The sequence below is a fragment of the Cebus imitator genome, unplaced genomic scaffold, assembly GCF_001604975.1.
Source record: "Cebus imitator isolate Cc_AM_T3 unplaced genomic scaffold, Cebus_imitator-1.0 Scaffold43, whole genome shotgun sequence".
In the NCBI taxonomy this organism is placed as follows: Eukaryota; Metazoa; Chordata; class Mammalia; order Primates; family Cebidae; genus Cebus; species Cebus imitator.
Window position 1 is genome coordinate 7,923,644 of NW_016107358.1, and position 18,240 is coordinate 7,941,883.

An 18,240-nucleotide genomic window follows, 5' to 3' on the forward strand; every position below is an offset into this window, starting at 1 on the left:
TTTTGTATTTTTAGTAGAGATGGGGTTTCACTATGTTGGCCAGGCTGGTCTCGAACTAGTGACCTTGTGATCCACCTCAGCCTCCCAAAGCACTGGGATTACAGGTGTGAGCCACTGTGCCCAGCCTAGTTCCTTTCCTTAAATTCACCTCTGCCACTCTTTTTTTATCTGTGTATTATTCCTGAAATTTTCAATAAAGGAATGCAAATTGAAGGATCTTGAAGTAAAATTTACATAATTAACAGTTAATGAGTGACAGTTTTGAAAAAGTGCTAACCTTTGTGTGAAATATCAGACACTTAAGAATAGCTGTGTATTGCTGCAGTGAGTCTAATGCATTTTAAAACTAAAATTGTGAACTGCCAAAATGATTTCAAGACCACAACAGAAAAATATTTTCATACCTAAAGTGACCAATCCATTTATTATAAAGAAATTCGTTTCCAGCCCACTGTCATTTTAGAACATGAATTTGACTTTTCTGATCTAGTTCTTAAAATGACCTGCTACTGCAGCTGCTGCTGTACTTTTTCTTCCTCCCTCGTTTTGAAGGGTTGCAAACAAGAGAAGGTAAAGCTGTTGTTGCATGAATGCTGTGACCTTTGTTTCTTTATGCACATTTTATCTCATTTTTATTTTACTTTCTGGGTCCTCACACCACTACCCCAACCCCTAACAAAACTTCAGGGGAAAACTTTGGCCAAGTTGGTGACTTTTTTTTAAGGGTTGTAGGTCTTGCTATGTTTGTTGCTAGGCCGAACTCAAAACTCCTGTGTTCAAGCAGTCCTCCTGCCTCAGCTCCCTGGAGTAGCTGGACTACAAGCATGCACCACTTCACCTGTCCCAGAGACGTTTTTATTTTATGTGAGAAAATAACAGTGTTGAGTCCCTGACACAGAATAGGGCAATTACATATGAATTTGTTGAATCTTACTAATCTTCTAAGTAATGGGAAAGCTATATTCAATCTGTTAGGGTAACTGTTTTAAGTAATGTTACAAGTTTTCCTTCCTTCATTGCATTTTAGATTTATCTGATTATTTTATTTTTTTAAACAGGGCAATGTATTCCAAGATGCAGTCTTCAATCAAACAGTTACAGTTATTGAAAGAGAGGATGGGTTAGATGGAGAAACGTAAGTGAAGGTTGTAGTATGTAGATCTTGATCTTGCCCCGAAAGTAAGACTGGAAGGCTTGCTCCTGTTTTAGCATTTTTTTTAGATGGTGTAAATCAAATGGACTGTATAGATTTGGTGAAATCCTTACTACATTCATTCATACTTGAGATGACTCATAACTATTAAAGTCAAATTAGGAAAGATAGTTGAAACTGATGGAAGAATCTCTTTAAAAGTTAGTATTGGCTTTCTGTCCTTCCTCTTGTCTAAATTTTCTACCCCATGCTTATAAACTGTTCACCAGCCTAAACTAAGTCTCATGCCTCTGAAATTACTATTGAAAACATAAGTTAGAAGATTTTATCTTGAAAAAGTTAAGTGTTTGATGAATCTTTTTTTACTCTAAACTTACATGTAATACACTTAAGGTAATTTTTAAATTGGATTGTGCAAAATAATGTAATAGGCAGATGAAATTATTGCAATTATTTTATAAACTGAGCGTTTGAATATAGCATAAATTTTAATTCTATTTTCAATCATAGAGTTTTTTTTTTGATTGACTAATTTCTCTTAAAGATAATTTATAAAACTTAACTGCCTGGATTTAAGTTGAATACAGAGTATTTTATTTCTTTTCTCCACAAGTTATTTGGAAAGCTTCTATCATGTGTTAGAATTATAGTTGTAATTAGCTGTGGTATTTCCTGTGAATTAAAGGCAGTTCTTAATTTTCTCCTTTTGTACCAGAATCTTTATGTATATGTTCCTTGCTGGTCTTGGGCTTCTGGTTATTGTTGGCCTTCATCAACTCCTAGAATCTAGAAAGGTAATTATGGATGAACACTTCTTACAACCGTATTTCAAAAGCTGTTAAGTACTAAGTTAAGCACAATCTAGTTCTTTGTGGCCCCATACTGTCACTGTGGGTTTGTATGCTTAGAACTTTGTTGTACCGTTTTAGAACAACACCTGAAGGTGAGACATTGGATATGTAAATTGATTCATTTAGACTGACTGACTTTCTTCCTTTCCCTTTTCCTTTCCTTTTCCCTTTCCCTTTCCACCTTGACCTCCTGGGCTCAAGTGATCCTCTCAACTCCGCCTCCCAGTTGGCTGGGACCATAGGTGTATGCCATCACACCTGGCTAATTTTTAAAATTTTTTTGTAGAGAGAGGGTTTTGCCATATTGCTCAGGCTGGACTGAGACTCCTGAACTCCAGCAATTTGCCCACCTTGGCCTCCCAAAGTATTGGGATTATAGGTGTGAGCCACCCGTGCCTGGCCTCATTTAGACTTTCATACACGCATACAATTAGTGTCCTTTGTCTGTGCCCTTCAGAGTGATCTTTACCTCTGTATTGGTATTGTAGTTCTTTATGCTAGAATTTTTATTCCCTAAACTCAGATTTTATTGTTCTGTTTTCTATACATTTCAATGGATATATTATTTTATAGCATATATATAGCATAATCTAGCTTTTATATTTTCTTTAATATTCTTTTTTTTTTTTTCTTGGAGACAGAGTCTGGCTCTGTCATCTAGGATGGAGTGCAGTGGCATGATTGGCTCACTGCAGCCTCCACCTTCCGGGCTCAAAGCCGAGCTCCCACCTCAGCTTCCTGAGTAGCTAGGACTACAGGTGCACGCCACCACACCTGGCTAATTTTTGTAGAGACGGGGTTTCGCCATGTTGCCCAGGCTGGTCTCAAACTTTCGGGCTCAAGCTATCCTCTCACATTGGCTTCCCAAAGTGTTGGAATTGCGGCCTGAGCCACCATACCCAGCCTGCTTTAGTACTCTTAATTATAGGACTAATCCTTAATTAATAAACGAGTCCTTTTATTGGAAAAAGAATGAACAAAATTTTGTTGTATCAGTCATAGTTCTGTTTTTGTGGTTAGAGTAATAAAATGGTAACACTTAGGGTCTGCCATGATCATGGTTGTCACTCTGGACTCATTCCCTACTACGTCCTTATTTCCCTCCTCTTCCCCATTTCCTCACTCACCCTCCTCCTCTCCTTCCCCCCAGCCTACAGAAACAAAACCTATGTTGTTTTTCTCAGTGGGAAAGTATAAAAAATTCTTATCAAATATGTTAGTGTAATCAATTAAATCTTAAATATTTGCTAGTCATTTTAATGAATATTTATTAAGCCTTAAGTCAGGCAGTCAAATCTATATTAAAATTAACAATGAATGTTACTAATAAGTTCTTTGTCTTTAAAAGAAACACTTTCGCTTAAATGTTAATTTCTAAAACTTAATGGTTGGAATTTTTGCTGTAAATTTATATATTAGGTATAACTGCATCTCCATTTTTTTACATTTAAATGAAACCATTCTTATAACTTATCTCTCTGTATTCAGGTTCTAAGTTATGGATTATATAATTAATACTGTTTCTTATGTAGATAACTGAGGTTTGTTGGTTTCTTGGGGTTTTTTTTTAGAGCAAGGCTAAATAATGAGTCACTTAAATTACTTTCTAGCAGTTTTGCTGTAAATACTCTAGGGAGAAAGTTTGAAGTTCTTAAATTGAGGTGGTTAGCTTAATGAGATGTTTTGCTTTGGTTTTGTTTTATCTGTGCTGTTCAATTGTATTTAGCTTATGATGCAGGAACTGCCTGCATGATCTGCAATTACCCTGAATTTTATTGAATATGAAAATAAATTTGTTCTTCGATTACAATTTGATTCCTAAAGGGAAAGAAAATCATTGTATAAATAAACACTCTTATTTGGTCCACCAGTGGTACAATAACATAAACCTTTATAGCAAGGGGAAAGGTCTTTAAAGCCTGAAAATAAATGTGATAAAGATTTATTCTTTATGGTTAGTGGTAGACATGATTTTCTCCTTCCCTTTAGTACTTGAGTAGGAGTGTATTCTCAGAAGACTAGAAGAGAACATAACTTGTTTACTAAGATATTTAAATTAAGTAATTTTATAGGTTTTTTAAAAATTAGAGTAAACAGCTGGTCATGGTAGTATATGCCTGTAGTCCCAGCCACTTGGGAGGCTGAGGCAGGAGGATGGCTTAAGCCCAGGGGTTCCAGGCAGCATGGGCAACATAGCCAGACCTGAACTCTGGTTAAAAAACATTAAGTAAATGATGTAATGGAATTCCTTTAAAATATGTCTTTATGTTCTTGTAGCGTAAGAGACCCATACAGAAAGTAGAAATGGGTACATCAAGTCAGAATGATGTTGACATGAGTTGGATTCCTCAGGAAACCCTGAATCAAATCAGTAAGTAGTCTTATAGACTTGGCTGGGATGTTTTCCTCTTAATTGGAAATTAAATATCTTAGATTTAGTTAAACAAAAAAAAAAAAGTTGCTTCAGTACTGTTTAACATTCATCTCTTCCATTACTTGTGTAGAATCTAGTATAGTGATTAATGAAGACCTTAAAGATTAATTCTTTGTGTAGTCTTCTTATGCTTTAATTTGGAAATGCTACCAAATCTGCAGCTTATTTATGAATGTGTGAATTTTCTGTGTTCCTAATCTATTTACTGTCTCTTTTCTTCTGTTGCTTCAGTGCAGAGTAGAAGAGGTGAGGCATTTAATTTTTTAAATGGTGTTTGCTAGAGTATTGGGGGCTTTCAAATAGCACATAAATATTTTAAATAAAGCTTAATGAGTAATGGAACAGTTTTTCTTACATTTTATTAGAGAAACTATTAACTACCCATTATAACTTGAAAGAATTAACCTAAAAGATTACCTGATAATTTACTTTACAGATACATTTCAGTTTTATTACATATTCAGTTTATTAAAATACTAATCTTTATAAAGGAATATAGAAAGTTTTCTTCAATTATAGAAGAACATTTTAAAAATGTTTATTAAATAAGTCAATTCCTGGCTTCGTTAATCCTTTTTTTTTTTTTTTTTTTTAAAGACAGAGCATTGCTCTGATGCCCAGGCTGAAGTACAGTGGCGCGATCTTGGCTCACTGCAACCTCTGCCTCCTGGGTTCAAGCGATTCTCCTCCCTCAGCTTCCCAAGTAGCTGGGATTACAGGCACACACCACCACGCCCAGCTAATTTTTTTGTATTTTTAGTAGAGACATAGTTTCACCATGTTGGCCTGGCTGTTTTTGACCTCCTGACCTCAAGTGATCCGCCTACCTTGGCTTCCCAAAGTGCTGGGATTATAGGCGTGAGCCACCATGCCTGGCCCTATTTTTCATAAATGGTATTATGTTTATATTTTTCAAGGATTTTTTGTACATCTATAAGCATATACATCTATTGTTTCTATGTGAGCATTCAGTTCAGATTGCACCATGCTGTCTACACGGGTCTTCAACTTCAGTTTTCATACCTTCGATGTCTCTACAGCAGCTACATATATATTTACTTCACTGTTTTTAACAACTAAACAATAATTCTTTCTCATTCTTTCATATATATATATATGTCATGGTAGATTAAACCTGTTCTGTATTGAGGGATATTGGTTACTTTTAGTTTTTCACTCTTACAGATAATATAATGAATATTTTAACATATATATTTATAGGATAATTTCTTAAAGGTAGAATGACTAGGTCTAAGATTATATACACTGAATTTTCATGGAAAGGCCCCCATTTCCCTCCTAAAAGGGGTGGAAAAAAGATAGTGCCAATTTATATTCTCAACAATGCATAATATTGACTATTTCTCCTCTATTCTTACTAATCATTCTAAAGTGTTAAGTTTATCAATTATTTTAATCTGTCAGTATGATACAAAATGGATATCTTACTGTTTCATTTGCATTTCTTTAAGAATGAGATTCAGCTTCTTTACACATATTCACAGTTGACCTTTGAAAGACACAGGTTTGAACTGCTTGGGTTTCACTTATATACAAATTTTTTTCAGTAAATGTAGTTGACCCTCAGTATATTGGTGGGTTCCACATCTGCAACCAAAAGCAGATTAAAAATACAGTATTTAGCCAGGCGTGGTGGTTTGCACCTGTAGCCCCAGCACTTTGGGAGGCTGAGGCAGGAGGATTGCTTGAACCCAGGAGTTTGAGACTAGCCTTGGCAACATAGTGAGACCTAGTCTCTACAAAGAATGAAATAAAAATAGATGTGTTGACGTGGCTGAGGTGGGAGGATTGCTTGAGCCTTGTAGGTCCATGATTGTTCCTCAGTGGTGCCACTGCACTCCAGCCTGGGAGACAGTGAGGAAAGGAAATCATAGGGGAGCTAAGCTATGTGGACCCAAAGGCATAAGAATCATGTAATGGATGTTGAGGACTCAGGGAAAGGGTAGGAGGGGAATAAGGGATAAAAGACTACCCATTGGTATACATCGCTTTGGTGATGGGTGCAGCAAAATCTCAGAAATCACCACTAAAGAACTTATCCGTGGAATCAAACACCACCCGTTCCTCAAAACTATTGAAACAATAGTAAAATAAAATCTGTTTTTTAAAAAAAAGACAAAAAAAAGGAAATCATGATATTTGCAGGATACCAAAGCTGAGTACAGGGAAGGCTTTTTGTATCTACGGGTTCCTCAGTGCCGACAGCGAGACTTAAGTATGCCTCAGTTTGGGTGGGGTTGTGGTGGGGGAGTGGCCCTGGAACTAATTTCCTGCAGATAACAGAGATGACTATATTGGCTAGTGTTTCTTTCCTGTGAATTGGCTGTTCAGGTCCCTTTTCATTTTTAAATTGTTTTCCTTATTGCTTTATGTGAGCCAGCTGCCTATTTGAAACACAATTACTATATGGCAGTTGTTCTATGAAAAGTGGGTACAAAGTATGAATAGCACAGGAGGAAGTCAGCATTAGCTCTGAGTATTAAAAAGTTGGGTGAGAAGGAGCCATTGAGGTTTTATGAGCTATGCTAATAACATTCAATCGACTCCTAGGTCAAAGACAGCCACTTTAAAGGAAAGGAATTACAATTTTGTGTTTTAAAAATTATGATAAGCTGGGCATGGTGGTGTGCATATGAATACTGAGCTACTGGAAATGTTAAGGCAGGAGGATTTCTTGAGCCCAGGAGTTCGAATCCAGCCTTGGCCACATGGCGAGACTTCCCATCTCTAAGAGAGAGAAAAAAAGGAAAAATTAGTATCACTTTGTGGAGGACTGCAAAGGAGCTGCTGGAAGTAGGGTTACAGTTCCATAATTTCAGTAACACACAGAAGTCACTGGGGCCTACGCTGAGGCAGTAGTGATGGGAGTAAAAGGGAGCAGAAAAATGTTTCAGAGGTGGGGAAGACGGGGTCTCTTGTGACTTGATGTGTTCGTGAGGGAGGAGTGAAAGAGCATTCTGAACTTAGGCAATTGGGTGGAAGGTGATCCCATTAACTTCCCATAATCTAGGAAAGAGAAGCATGGAAGGATGAGAGAGAGGTGTTTGAATTAGCTGCGCTGAGCTCGAAAAGCCTTTGGGACTCCCAGATAAGGATGTCCAGGAACATTTGAAAGTTCTGTTTTAGAGCACAAGTGAATCAAGATTTGGAAACATTGGGACATATAGCATCAGTGTTAGCTCCTAAGTCATGGAAGCTACACATCTGCTTTTTTTCATCTGAAACAGGGTCTTACTGTGTCACCCAGGCTGGAGTGCAGTTATGTGATCACAGCTCACTGCATCCTCGACCTCCTGGGCTCAATCTGCCTGCCTCAGCCTCCTGAATAGCTGGGACTTCAGATGCATGCCACCATGCCCACCTAAATTTTTATATTTGTTGTAGGGAGGGGGTTTCACCGTGTTGTACAGGCTGGTCTTGAACTTATGTACTCAAATGATCTGTCCACCTCAGCTTCCCAAAGTGCTGGGAGTACAGGTGTGAGCCACCACACACAGCTCACATCTGCTTATAGCAGTGATGCTCACACAGATGGCTATTAAATCCTAGAGTGCTTTTTGGATCCTCAAAGACTATATTACATTCATCATATTGCTTATTTTAGAAAATTATTTAGAGATTGGTCAGCTGTGTAAGGGCAATAGTTCCTAGTCTAACCTTTTTGAAAATCTGATAAAAGTTGCAGACTTTCTTCATCAGAAACATGTTTATACTCACAACTCAGTTTTAGGTAAGTCGAAAAGCCCCTGATCCATTAGTAACCTACTTAATGAAGTAGCAAAGTTTTTTTTTTTTTCCCCACGCTTGAAAAGTGAGGGCAGTGTTCATGTTATTTGTAGGCTCTGTCTTATGAATATTTTGGCCTCTAACTTTTTTTTTTTAAGACGGAGTCATGCTCTGTCTCCCGGGCTGGAACGCAGTGGTGCAATCTCAGCTCACTGCAACCTCCTGTCCCTGGGATCAAGTGATTCTCCTGCCTCAGCCTCCCAAGTAGCTAGGATCACAGTGTGTGCTACCAAACCTGGCTGATTTTTGTGTTTTTAGTAGAAACAGAATTTAACCATGTTGGGCAGGCTGGTCTTGAACTCCTGACCTAAAGTGACCCTTGGCCTTCCAAAGTGCTGGGATTACAGGCATGAGCTACTCTGCCTGGCCTTAGCCTTAACTCTTAAGCAGATTTATTTGATGCAAAATTTGTAGTCAAATATTCTTGGCTGGGCCAGGTGTGATGGCTTGTGCCTGTCTGTAATCTCAGCTACTCAGGAGGCTGAGGTACTAGAATTGCTTGAAGCCAGGAGGTGGAGGTTGTAGTGAGCCAAGATCGTGCTACTGGACTCCAGCCTGGACAACTGAGTGAGACTCTCAAAAAAAATAAATACTCTTGATAAACATTATACATTTTCTAGGAATGGTAATCTTATATATAATTTTGGGGGTGAGAGATCTTTTGAACAGATTTTTTTTTTCCATTTTATGAAATGCTTACAGATAAGCCCCGTACTTTGGTGAAAATCACTTTCTAGCCCTTCACTTTTTTTAACTGGAAGAATGATTTTTATTTTTAACATATTCTACAATATACAGACATACCAAGAAAAAAATCAGTGAATGCAAAATGAATCAAAATCAATACAAGAACTATTATACAAGTAATTTCTAACTTATTCTAAAATCTTCCCCTCCCCCCCCGAAAGTAAGACAAAGACAGTAATAGAGGGAAGATACATCCAGCCTTTCACTTTTTGAAGAAACTTATAAATGACACACCTCTTACTGAATGGAAGTAGAAAAACATACCACAAATTTATTTTCTGTTAAATAGACCCTACTAAGAATTTAATATAGGAGATACAGCTTGTGTGCATAGAATAGTTTTTGCATTAAAATACTCCATTTCCTTTATTCTGCTGCTTGTTCCAGGTAAATTTATAAAATTGAAAAACTGCATGACTGCATTTGTAAATAAAAAATTTTTAATTTGTAACCAGCATGTTTGAGCTGTCACCTTGTAAACAATTTTTAAGTGTTGATTTATGCATGTATAAACTTGGTTAAGTTGTAGAATTCAAGATTTTGTATGGTCTGTTCAGCAGTACAATAATCAAGATTAAATCTCTTACCCTAATTGCAAAAACTGTTTCATTTTAATCTGAGTTACCTCTTGAAGGATTATTTTAACGATTGTTTTTAAAACCTATAGCTAGATAGGAGGCATTTATTACTAGATGGTATTCTTGCATGTATATGTGTAACTTAGTTGTAAAGTTGAAAGTAAATACCTTTTAAATGTCTTATGAATTCAATATACTTATAATAGGTAAGCTTAAAACTTTCTCTTTTCTTCCAGATAAAGCTTCACCAAGAAGGTTGCCCAGGAAACGGGCACAGAAGAGATCAGTGGGATCTGATGAGTAAATGTTCCTTTGTGCAACAATTCGGTCTTTACTTAACCTGCCCTAATGTTTTTCGGCCCGATGGGAATTAGTGCAGAGAAGCCATATCACCATAGAAGGCAACTACTACTTATGTGTGGACTGAGCAATCAGAGTCTGTGGCGATAATATTGCTGAAAATGCACTGCATTCATTTTTCTAAAGTAACACATTTGGTTTTTTTTTAAACCATTAAAATCTATGTGTGTGCATGTGTATGTATGTGAGCAGTTGGTCTTACCAGAATCATTGTTGAACTACCTGAATCAAGCCTTTAGAATACTAAATAGAATGCTATTATCTCTTCCTTTTTGACATTTTCTGATTTTTTTCTTCCCAAAACTCAGTTAATATTTGCCTGCTATGATTATCGATGTCCTGTCTTGAACAGTTTTAAAGAAAACAATTTTTGGAATAGCTCAAATTTCAATTGATGGCACAAATTAGCATTTTGTTGTTGTTGCTGTATTACAATTAGTATTCTAAAGGCAGAAGCAGACGTAGCTGCTTTTTAGCAATAGAATTTTTTTGGTATTTTGCTGCTGTTTACTATAATGCGCACCTTCAGAAACCTTCCCAATGGATTCAAGGAATTTGGGGATCTCTCTGGCAACAAATTGTGAAACATGAAATTTCTGCTGACTTTAATGTATGAAACCTAATCCTACCCCCTCTTTTTTTTTTTTAAACAAAAACTAGTACATTTGTGCAAATTGTGTTGCATTGTCCATTGTTGCTCTAGTTCTGACCCAGAGATAGCTCTGGTGTGATTTTAGACCTACTTACTCAGTTATATGTGGGATTCTTTGTTTTGTTTTAAGAGAGAATTTTTCTCTCCTTAAGCATCCTTTTTAAAGAAAAGTTGCCTTGGTCCACAGACTAAGCAGAAAATCAAGTTATCAGGACAAGATATTTTCCAGTTACTCCTGATTAGCGAAGAAAGTGAGTTGGATATTTTTAAAGCAGTTAACTAATTCTTAACCTAATTTGGGAGTTTTGTTTGTTGATATGACCTTTTCAGTTAATCTGAAAAATTCCAAAAATTGTTCTTAAGTGCTTAAGACTACAACCAAAATTAAATTGTACTTCATAAAATCCTCTTATAGAGTTACTCTTGCCCTAGATTGTAAATTAAGTTTGGTATTATTGTCAGACTGGATGGAGGGTGAGGTAAAGTAGTATAACCATTAAGAGGCTCTCCCCCTCTTGTCTTTAAGCTGTATTCTCCCAATGTATTTCATAAGAAAATGCTAAGTCAAATTTTAGTGGCTCTTTAATTCCTGACCTGCTTTCATTCTCATTTTCAGTATAACCTCCCCTACACTTATGCCCACACAGACAAAAAAACAAAAAAAATACACACAGAAAAAATGTCTTTCCAAAATGTTTAAGTATTTAAACATCTGAGCCAAAGCCGATGACAATAGAATAGAAGATGTTGTATAATTGTTAATCACTTTGCAAATAGGGGCTATGATGTCAAATTGCCTATATAGGGATTGCTGGATTATAAACTCTATATCTGTAATATAAAGTGTTTGAGTTTTTAATTGGACTGTTATGATCAGTAGTTTATTTTTAAAAAGCTCTATGAGCTCTAAGTAACTGCATGGTTTTTTGTTTAATGTAATATAGGAGACCCTTCACATTCCCAGGGAATATATTCCAAAACATTTTTGTGAATATCTAAGTTTGTGAAACTTCTAGAGCATGATGCAGTAAGGTGTAATTACAGAATTTATAAAATGAAAATGGTCTCTAGAGAGTTTTATGGCATACCTGGTAATAACATAGGCAGTTGCAAAACCACACTGAGTTACAGCTGCCAGCCCTCCTCATTCCTAAATAACTTGCTTTACATACCAGCCCTCCCACTTCTGAAGTTCAAATTAGTGCCTCAGAAATGTAGAATTTATTATTTGTCATGTTTTATTTTTTTTTTAGCATAGATTGAGAACAGTTGAACTCTTAAATCCTCAGATGCCAGGGGTCTACTATAGCATCAGTAAGTATTTAGCAGAAATTAACTCCATAATGAATGGAATTCAATTCCACACATGGTTTGTTCAAGCACACTTAAAAAGTAGCCTATTTTTTTAATGTCTTTAAAAAATGTAAATATTTGGATGAAATTTTTCTTTGTTTTGATATATTCATTTGCTACACCAACTATGTTTTCAGAACTCATCTTTTGAACAACTTGGTTTCAGAATATGTAAAATGACTTGAAGGATCTTGTGTATCAAACCTGTTGCCCAGATGTGTGAGAATAATGTGTTCATAAAGCATGGATCTTGCTTTGGTTGTATAGCTTCCTCATTTCCTTCATGGTCTTACATAGCTGGTGACTTTCAGGGCTAATCCTGCCCTCTGAAGCATTGTCCCAGGAGAGGAAAAGGGAAATGGGACCTCAGAAGTAGAAGCCTCAGGGAAGGAATAAAGTAGAAATCAGAAGAAAAGAAACTTCCCTTGATATTAATAAGGTTTTCAATTTTAAGTAACTTCAGAAAACGTGATTTTGATAGGAGGAAAGGGCAAATTTAGACCTTAAAAAAATATTGAAGAGCTACTGCCTTAAAGGTACATTTGCAGCACACAATATCATGGCTGCCTTGGGGAGAAGTAAATGGTGGTGATGTAACATTGCAGCCTTTATGACTAAATGACGTATTATTTTTTAGGTACAGTAGATAAATAGAATAATAGGCGATGCTCATAGATAGCATTCATCTTGTAGTACAATGATACCAGTACCCCTGATATGAAGGAAAATTGACTTGGTTTGTGCATTTGAATAATAATTTTAAAAAACTCAGTGACACTTAGCATCCCTTGCCAAGACTAGACCCTTTATTTTTGTTCCAAAATTAGATGTTAGCTTAAATTTAAAAACATTTTCAGGTATACTTAAGTACTTCTACAGTACTTTTTTTTTTTTCATATATAGAACAGTTGGAACATATACTCTTCACTTTTTGGCTGGCATCATTTTATAGCTGTAGAAGTAAAATCAGTGTTTGCCTCAATTTTTTTAAGTAAAACTCTACTTTGAACTCTTACCTCCAATTTAGTAAAGAACAGCTTAACACAGAAACAGGATTCTTATGAATATAAGTGGAATATTAGGTTTCATTGTTAAGTTAATCTGTATATCTATAAGATCATCCTTAGAGGATTATTACTCTTATTACTTTTGAGATGGAGTCTCACTTCTTGTTGCCCAGGCTGGAATGCGGTGGCATGATCTCCGCTCACTGCAACCTCTACTTCTCAGGGTCAAGCAATTCTCCTGCCTCAGCCTCCTGAGTAGCTGTGATTACAGGCGAACACCATGCTCAGCTAATTTTTTGTATTTTTAGTAAAGACGGGGTTTCACCATATTGGTCAGGTTGGTCTCGAACTCCTGACCTCAGGTGATCCACATGCCTCAGCCTCCCAAAGTGCTGGGATTACAGGTATGAGCCACTGAGCCTGGCCCATTAGAGGATATTTGAGGAGGAAGAACAAACAGCACCTTGCATCTGACTTGCAAACATCTAAATAATTTCTTTAGGATGCCTATGAATGTTACTAATTGATTTTACATGAATTTTAGCCCCTTTTCATTTATTTAAAAACCCGGGCTTTCATATTAATTATATCATCTGAAGTTCTAAGGTTTTTCTCTTTTTAGATTTTGAAATGATTTAGGGATATACCTCTTGTGTTTGGGTACCACGTAGCTGCTTTTTAAGAAAGTGGGAAGGGAAATCATTTTTTAAACATCAGTCATGTGCTGTGTTCCATTGGTTTTCTAGTCATCTCATACACCTTTACAACAGCTCACTGAAGGAAGGTGATACTGTTCCCATTTTGTAGATGGAATAGACAAAACCTGAATTTAAGTAGCTTGCTCAAGGTTGCATATTGAATATGGAAAGTTCAAATAATCTCAGTAATGAATATGACATATATACTTGCTATACTGTATCTATGATAATTCAGTTACCCACAATACCCTTTTAAATTTCTATTAGTGACATGTCTTTAAATGTCTCCTTGATGAACAAAGTCGTGGTCTTTAAAAACATTTTAATAGTTTGATTGGATTTTCAAGCTGTAAAGGATTGAAAGATCTATCTTCATGTTAAAGGTACGAGGGAAGTATCTGCTCTTGGGTTATACAACCAGATATTCCAAAAAAGCCAGGTAAGGCTGCTTTTTTCCTTTTCTTTTTGAGCTGGGTCTCACTCTGTTGCCCAGGCTGGAATGCAGTGGCACTATCTCAGCTCACTGCAGCCTCTGCCTCCTGGGCTCAAGCGACTCTCCCACTTCAGCTTCCCAAGTAGTTGGAACCACAGGTGCATACCACATGCCTGGCTAATGTTTTTGTTGTATTTTTTAGTAGGGACGGGGTTTCGCTAATTTGCCAGGCTGGTCTTGAACTCCTGAGCTCAAGTGATTTGCCCACCTTGACTTCCCAAAGTGTTGGGCCTACAGGCGTAAGCCACCACACCCAGCCAACAGGGTAAGTCTTCTCTCTGGTCTATTATATTATGGATTTCTTCTCTCTGGTCTGTTATATTATGGATTTTGCGTAATGGGCACAGTGGGGCATGAAAAAGAAAATTCAGTATACCTGTAGAAAGGATAATCCTTATTTAAAGTCTCCAAATTGCAGTCAAAGACGTTTTGACCTTTTTTGTTCCTCTGCTGTCCCTTATGTAGACTTGTGTCAGTACCCACGGCAGCCTGTCTGTCACCTTGTTGACGTATTTCCCTCTGTGAACTCTGTATCTGGCTTGTTTTCCATCCCCAGCTTCTAGTTCACAATTACGTAGAACCCTATTACTGTTTGAAAAAGGAACAAGAAAATGTGGGCCAGTTTCATTTGCCATTCTTCCATGTGAATTAGTATGGTTCATAAGTATTCCTGGTGATGAGCTAGTACGACTGGCAATTCTGTGAGGTTGAACAAAGGGGTGGTGTGCTATGCTAGCATGGGAATTAGACTCGTCTTGACAGTGCCCTGGCCACTAGCCAAAGGCAGCTCATCCTTGGGAGTCTCAGTGAGAGATGCTTGAAGTATCAGCCCTAAATAGTCTGATTCTGTGACCAATAAACCCTTACTTAATTCAGTGTTATTAAATGTAAATGATTCTTCCCTTAAACATAGTGGAGAAGAAAAGGAAGCGCTCATGTCAGGCTGCCTGGGTTTGAATCCCAGATCCCCTCTTAGTTGGAGGCAAGTTGTATGATGCTTCAGGTTTTGGTGCCTGCCTCATAAGGTTGTTAGGAGTTACTGTGTGTAGCTGCTTAGAACATTGCCTTGTTCTCAGTAAGCCGCGTAAGTGACGGCTCTCATTTTCACTGTAAAGCACTATATTGTAATAACATCCCATGAAGCATGGGGCAGGGAAGAGTATATGGTACCTTACGGACTTTGATGTGGTACGGTAGTAGTTTAATTCTGAATATGTAAGCTAAATAGTGTTCTTTTTTTAATTAAAGGATAAAAGTTTCAAGATGGGCACGTAATATGGCTAGCACTGGATTTAATGATGAACCAGAGTAATAAGGCTGGCAAGGGAAGTTTTTGTTTTGTGATAAATCTCTTATACCTGCACATCCAGTACTTTTTTAGAACATGTTTGAAGAAGCTCCATACGTTCCAGTGAAGCTGTTGGTGTTCATGTTAGTTTTGAAAATAATCTCAGAATTTATTTCAGCATCAGACTGAACCACTCAAAGAAAAGCAGGCTATTTCTGAAAAATTTTTTCAGAAACCATATTGGTCTGATCACCCAACATTTGTAGAAACGGGTGCTTAAGGTCTAAAGGTATTTTAGAAAGGAGAATGAGAAATACCATAATCAAGAGCAGTGTTCAGATGGAGTACCTCAAGCATCTGCTCTCTGCTCTTCCACACGCATCCTCATATTCACAGCTGCCCCAGGTAACCTTGTTATCTGTAGTGAAACAACCTCAAGGAATGCAGAGGCACCCACTCCTTGAGTTTGGTCTGTTGCTGTTTCCAGCTTGGCTGGAATAAGGTATATGAATCCTTCAGCAGGGAGCATATTCTCAGAAATGCAGAGTGTACTCACCTGGGTTCTAGTTGCAACACTTAGGATTTGCTTGATATTTTATATTCTCTGAGGCATTGCCTGTATTCTTTTCTGCTATCACAGTCCAAAGTCAAGCTACATTTACAGAGACTGTCTGGGCAGAGCACGGTGGCTCACTCCTGTAATCCCAGCACTTTGGGAGGCCACGGCGGGTGGAACACTTCAGATCAGAGTTCAAGACCAGCCTGGCCAACATGGCGAAACCCTTTGTCTCCTGAAACATACAAAAAAATTGCCCGGCATGGTAGCACACGCCTGTAATCCCAGCTACTCGGGAGGCTGAAGCACAAGAATCACTTGAACCCGGGAGGTGGAGGTTGCAGTGAACTGAGATCATGCCACTGCACTCCAGCCTGGGCGACTGAGTAAGACTGTCTCAAAAAATAAATACATAAATAAGTAAAAGCCATTAACAATTAAAAAAAAAAAATAAGTAAAGACTATCTGGATAATGGCTCTCCTAAAAGGACCCGTTGCCATCATCCACAGTGGAAGATTCAAAGCAGATGGTCCTCAGTACACATGAGAACCAGATTTCATCCCCTTCAGTTCCCCAGAGCAGTTTATTATAGAGTGAATGCATCTTAAGGCCTTGCATTTGATATGTCATCCAGTTCATAGTCAAGTTGCCTTCTCCTGGCTAAAACATAATGATTACATATTTTTTTCATTTGGCCCTACACACTGCTGGCCCTCTGGCCCTCCACTGTGGGAATCGGATCTAGAAGCAGGCTAAGCCTGCAGACATACAGTAGCCAAAGGGTCACTCTTAAGTGTTTTCTCTCAACTCGTTAATTGAAGTCCACTCGAATAGCATACTTGTGATTTGTACTGAAGCCCCTGCCTAGAAGTAATCATTTCAGGACCCGTAATCATCTGTGACCCATTCCTCGGCACACAGGCTTTCTGATTGATGGCCCCCTGGATCTGGTTTCAAAGGATATCCCTGTCTGGGTGCATTCACAGTCTTTGTACAGCGAGGACTTTGCTGTGCCACTTGTGGTCTACAGGAGGGGCTCAGAGCTGAGTCCAAACTGCTTCATGGCCTCCAGCTGTCCCTTCCAGTCTTGAGAGACTTTTCTCTCCAGATGTAAACCTTTCTTTCCTGCCATTCTCTCAGTGTCTGGTTGCTTTTCTCTTCTGCCTGTCTTCATGGACCTCTTCCTGGCCTCCATCTCTGTGTGGTTCTCCTGCCTCACTCGCTACCTTCCTGTTGTGTTGTTTTTCCCCTTTGTCAAAATATCTCCTGCATTCTTGGCTTCCCTTTCTTTGCCAGGCTTTCAGGCTTTCCTTCTAATGTGGCTTCTGCCCACAAAAGCCTGCTCTGTCAAGACCTCATGGGTCCCTGCTTGCAAAACCTTCTTCAGTCTCAATTCCCGGTCTCAACTTGTGTGTTTAACCTATTGACCGCCACTCCCCAGATTCACCTTTGTTTCATTGACCCTGCTGCTCACTCCTTTTCTGTTGAGGACTCTGTTGACTAACACCAGGCTCACCATCCTGCTCTCAGCACCAGCCTTCCGAGAGCGTGCCACTTCTCATGGCTTCATCTGTTAACTGTTGATGACTTTAGTCCTGATTTCTAGGCCTAAATCATTTCCTAATGTCCTTCCAACTTCCTGGGACTTATTTTCACTTACAGTGTTTATTGTAACGCCAAACCAACAAATCACAGGTATGTGCTTTTCTCCATCAATCTCCCCAATCTTTTTGTCGTTAGATATGACTTGTTTACCCAACCTGAAATTGCATAAAGCCCAAAGTATAGTGTTTTGTACATAAGTATTTAATAAGTGACTTCCAAGTTTAGCTCTGCTGTGAATAAAATGAGATTTCAGTTCTCTTCACTTCGAAATCAAACAACTCAGAACATTGAAGAAATCTGTATTTAGTTGGGGCAAAATACTTCTGGCTTAGAATATTTGTTTATATTTTGTAATTAAGTGCAGGAGGTCTTGGGTTTTCTATTTGAATTCTAGTGCTTGCAAACTGAGTTTGATTTCTGTCAGTGTATTTTAGTCAGATTTGTTTCTTAGGAAACTTCTGCATAGTGTGAGGTTCTATCTGATGATTGCGCCTGAAAATGTTCTTTAGCTATCTTTTGGGACTGTTTAATGGAAGTGGGGTAATGAACCTGTGAGATTCTTTTGCAGCTTTGAGAAACGTTTCTGTGATTTGACTATCACAGTTGTTTAGTGTGGTACAGCCAAGATGGAAATGAGCACTTTCTTTCTTGGTTGTT

At 37.9% G+C, this 18,240-nt stretch overlaps 1 protein-coding gene across 4 annotated transcripts in view; it reads left to right on the forward strand.

Annotated features, from left to right (window-relative positions):
* The window catches only part of SSR1 (signal sequence receptor subunit 1), a 48,818-nt gene that overhangs the window by 15,947 nt on the left and 14,631 nt on the right, over nucleotides 1-18,240 (forward strand). Inside the window, exons 5-9 of one of the 4 annotated variants that reach the window (XM_017526752.2) lie at nucleotides 1,059-1,135; nucleotides 1,869-1,947; nucleotides 4,282-4,375; nucleotides 4,670-4,684; nucleotides 9,807-9,870. In XM_017526752.2, coding sequence (XP_017382241.1) covers nucleotides 1,059-1,135; nucleotides 1,869-1,947; nucleotides 4,282-4,375; nucleotides 4,670-4,684; nucleotides 9,807-9,870 — 329 coding nt within the window. Of the gene's footprint in view, nucleotides 1-1,058; nucleotides 1,136-1,868; nucleotides 1,948-4,281; nucleotides 4,376-4,669; nucleotides 4,685-9,806; nucleotides 12,190-18,240 lie in introns of those variants that run through there. The other 3 variants (XM_037737866.1, XM_017526753.2, XM_017526754.2) reach the window with 3 other exon arrangements.